The sequence below is a fragment of the Epinephelus moara genome, chromosome 5, assembly GCF_006386435.1.
Source record: "Epinephelus moara isolate mb chromosome 5, YSFRI_EMoa_1.0, whole genome shotgun sequence".
NCBI lineage: Eukaryota > Metazoa > Chordata > Actinopteri > Perciformes > Serranidae > Epinephelus > Epinephelus moara.
The window spans coordinates 42,447,824-42,452,165 of record NC_065510.1 but is presented as its reverse complement, the minus strand read 5'-3'; the positions used below and the strand labels follow the sequence as shown (position 1 = coordinate 42,452,165).

Sequence of the window (4,342 nt, the reverse complement as noted above, 5' to 3'; positions counted from 1 at the left end):
ATATATATATATATATATATATATATATATATATATATATATACATATAATGTTAGTGGTGTGACAGGGACAGGTAAATCAAAGGAGGTAACGGATGCTGTTAACCCTGTGTCCTCTGTTGCAAGAACCAACTAAGAAGTTATAAAATGGTTCGATATGAAATTTGATGTTGTACACACACACACACACACACACACACACAAAAACACAACAGCTACAGGAAGCTCTTCCCAGTCACAGCTGCAGATGAGTCCATTGCTTGCATCATCAGAGAGACCTCTCTGTCAGGGGTGACACCAATATGCCTCTACTGGACCAGTCAACAGCAGACTCAAACGATACGGTGATGTACATGCCTTATTAAGTGTTAAATTGCTATACATTCTGACAGCCATTACTGATAGCTTAGTGTTTGGTCAGTAACATGGGTCTCACAGTCTCGTCATTCATACAGAAGATAAATATGTGGAATCCTCTCTCCTGATTGATTCAAGTGGAATGGGATGCCAGAAATGTCAAAAACACATGTATTAAGGCAATTTAAATAACCCATTTACATTTTTAAGAAACCTAATCTGAAGTTTAAATCTGCTAACTGCCAACATTCTCCCTAACAACACCCCTTAGTTCTAAAGTCACTGTAAACCACAGCTTCGAGTGGTTTGTTGCTTAAATCAAAACTTCAGGGATTCACTATGTCCACTTCATGCACATATTGATGAGCAAAGATCAAGTATTATTTTTCTGTGAATTCAAAGCTACCAGTGCAGATACATGTGTTACTGTTTATATACATATGAGTAGATATTTTATTATAGGTACTTTCATCAAGATGAACATACCAGATACCGGCTGAGATCCAGTACTTTCAGTACTTGCAGGTCCTGAGACAGGAACTGCTTTTTCATCTGTGAATGGTAAATGAACTGCAGTTAGAACATCCCAGGTACAATGATTGCAAAAGGGAAAGCTTTTTTTATACTTAGAATGTTATCAATTATCCCACCACCACAAAACAGAACAACTATCATAGTTGTAATTAATTTCCAGTCTTTCCCCACATGACACAAACTTACGAGATGCAACAATTCCAGTGTTAAGTTCTGCAACAAAACTGGACACGGCTAACATTCTAATTTAATAATACATCTCCAACTGTAAAATCTCTCACTAAAAATATCACAGTACATCCACCTTGTTTAAGCATCAGTAGTCTGGCCTCAACAGGCTGTTTAAGGATCTCTGTCAGATGCTCCCTCAGCGCAGCAGCAAAGGTCTGTGTTGCTGTCACCTTCTTGGAGTCCAGGGTGATTCGAGGCATGTGAGCATCAAACTTTACAGCCTTAGGCAAGTCAAATGAAGCCTGTGACGAATAAGGGAAAATATACCTGTTGATGGGATGTGTTTTTTTCCAAGTCATGAAAGACATGGCTGTAGTATGTGTAGGGTTTAGCAGCATGCACTGTTCTCTTCATTGGATAGTTCCATTGGATTTGTTAATAAAAAGATGGAAAAACAAGGAATACCTGTGATACTACTATTTTACCACCCAAGCTGATGTATTCATGTTGCATATTCAATTTGAACAACTGTCCAAAAACCCAAAGACATTTAATTTACTCTCATACTATATCACAGAGAAAAGCATCAAATACTCACGTTTGACGAGCTGAAACCAGCAAATGTTAATTTTTGCTTTAAAATGACTTAAATTATATATCTTTTGACAAAATATTTGCCAATGAATTGACAAACAGCTGCAGCTGTAGTGGAAAGTCTATATATTTGCTTCACTATGAACTGTATTGGCTGAAACATGGCATGCACCCAAATAACATACAGGCCAGTTCCTCTCTCGCCTCAGCCATTCCATCTCAGGTTTGCATAAAGAGGGGCGCCTTTAATAAAACACTGTAATATTCCAAGTGCTTACAATATTGAGACCACTTTCTTCATTTTAATTGGAATCTCTCTCTCTCTGTTCAGTCTATTTGGTCTCATTTGTCTTTTGGCTAAATCTCAATACCCCACCCTTAACCCCTCCCCTATTTCATCTTCCTGTGACAGTTTTCATCCCACCTGTAGGAAGGCCAGGGTTTGGGACTGACTCAGTAGACTGTTGACATCTGAACGGGCTTTTGCCATCTTCTCAGTATTCTCAATCAACCTCTTCATGAGGTCCTGAAGTTTAGTCTGGCTGTTCTCAAGCTCGTGGTCCACCTCATATTGGGCCTCACGTTCTTCTTGGGCCAACATATCCCGCATCTGCTGATACACAGCTGCCAATGCTGTCTTCCTTTTGGTTGCTGCGTCCTGAGCCAAGATCATGACAGGAGCCGTACAATAAGTAATTAAAGGAACGTGTAAATAGATCAACAAACTGATGTAATTGCTGTCACATTTTCCTCTCTAGATTTATCACCAATTCATTTGATTCCAATTGTTGCAAAAATCTGGAAAAGTTACAGATAAAATTTACCTTCAGCTTGCTCTGCATGTCATTCATTTGAAACAGAACAGTCTCCGTTTTCTCTATCTTCCCGTCCAGTAAGCCCAACTTGTCCCTGAGGTCAGACTATGAAGACAGATATGGAGCACAGCTTCAGTACACAGAGGATTACATTGTGTTTGGTATAGACCCTGCTCACCACAGCCTCATTGGAAGGCCTAGAGCACAATGCAAACAATGCTTTTACAACTGCATGCACTTCCTGCAAGTCCTGTGGCCTATTCTTTAAATGGCAGCACCTTCTTACAATTACTACAGAGGCCGAGAACGGTCATTCTCCCAATTACTTCTCAATGACGTTAGCTGAAAATTATTAATCAATTATTTCAAAATTGTGTCTTTAGTACCATTACTCAGTGGTGTAGTGGTAGTTGATTAGGTGAGTGTACTCCTAGGTAGATGAGTAGGGTTCTAAGGAGGAAGTGGGTATACTCTCCAACTTTTTTTTTTGTCTGATAGGTGAGTACACTGTAAACGGCCAGAAAAAGTCGTAGGTATACCCTGTATATCAATGTAAACCCTCTACTACACCATTGCCATGACCATTTGATACAATCAATGATATCAATAATTGGTACTTCTTGATCTGACATTTTCAGCTTGAATCAGTTGCATGCTGCCATGGCACTTCTGACCACCTAATCTTTTTGTAATTGCATCATATCTCAAGATGACAAAGCTCATTTTCTCAAAATTAGGAATGCATAATATTGGATTTTTAACTGGTATCCGATATGCCGATATATAACAACTTATTTGACCGATAACCGATACCAATATCGATATATCCACTTTTTGCCCACCTAATTCTAATGATCACCAAGTCTAGCGGAATTAACATCATATTATGCATGCATGCTCCTATCACGATGGGCCACCAGCAGATAGAGACATGAAATTCAATATTTTTCAATGTATGTAATATTCATTCAATGTGCAAAATAAGAAAAAGCATGTTGGCCATTTCCTAATTTCATTTTAAAGCCAATATCAGCTGATACCAATGGCGTGCCAATATTATTGTGCATCCCTACTCGAGATAGTTAATAATTAACTCATGATCTCCAGATAATGCATCAAAGAAATAACTGGGAGGACGGTTGTTCTCTCTCACATCTGTATACATGGAAACTGATTGTCTGCCTTGCTGGGCATAATGCCAGATACTACATTAATATCAGAATACAGTGACCCCTCCATCTGAGTACATTTTTGTTGTTAAACATGCTTTATTCCATCTAAATGTTCATATATTTTAGCCCGATTTGGTTGTAAATATTTTTTAGTATAACACCATGATGGTCAATATGAGAATTTATCAGCAGTCAGGTAAAAGTAATTTGAAAACCTTGCCATAGGAGCCAGCAGCTAACTCAGCTTAGCACAAAGACAGTACAACCAGGAAAAACAACAGGCCTGGCTTTGCCTTGTGTAGGCTAACCAATCCTGCCTATCCGCAACTTTTAATGCTTAAAATTAACACATTATATGTATTTATAGAAAGGAAATGTAGTGAGACTCCTGTCGAGTGAATATTCACACACACACACACACACACACACACACACACACACACACACCTCTATCAGGTTCCTCTGCTCCTCAGGAGACACGAAGGTACAGCCTTTGTGGACTTGCTGGAGGCAGAGGCTGCAGATCGGACGGCAATGTTGGCTGCAGAACAGCTCCATCAGCTTGTGGTGGTCCGGGCAGATCCGCTCCGACAGGTCGCCCACAGGCTCACTCAGCTGGTGGAGGCGAAATATTGGGTTTTCCCGGTGAGGCCGCAGGTGCTCGTCACAGAAAGAGGCCATGCAGGTCAGGCAGGTTTTG

The 4,342-nt window shown here is 39.8% G+C and overlaps 1 protein-coding gene across 1 annotated transcript in view; it reads right to left on the bottom strand.

The window, feature by feature from the left end:
* The window catches only part of LOC126389630 (E3 ubiquitin/ISG15 ligase TRIM25-like), a gene marked incomplete at its 5' end in the record, with an annotated part of 13,092 nt that extends 8,754 nt beyond the window's left edge, over positions 1-4,338 (bottom strand). Inside the window, 5 exons of the mRNA XM_050043328.1 lie at positions 843-908; positions 1,195-1,363; positions 2,080-2,313; positions 2,480-2,575; positions 4,090-4,338. Coding sequence (XP_049899285.1) covers positions 843-908; positions 1,195-1,363; positions 2,080-2,313; positions 2,480-2,575; positions 4,090-4,338 — 814 coding nt within the window. The remainder of the gene's footprint in view (positions 1-842; positions 909-1,194; positions 1,364-2,079; positions 2,314-2,479; positions 2,576-4,089) is intronic.
* Positions 4,339-4,342: the final 4 nt, after the last annotated feature.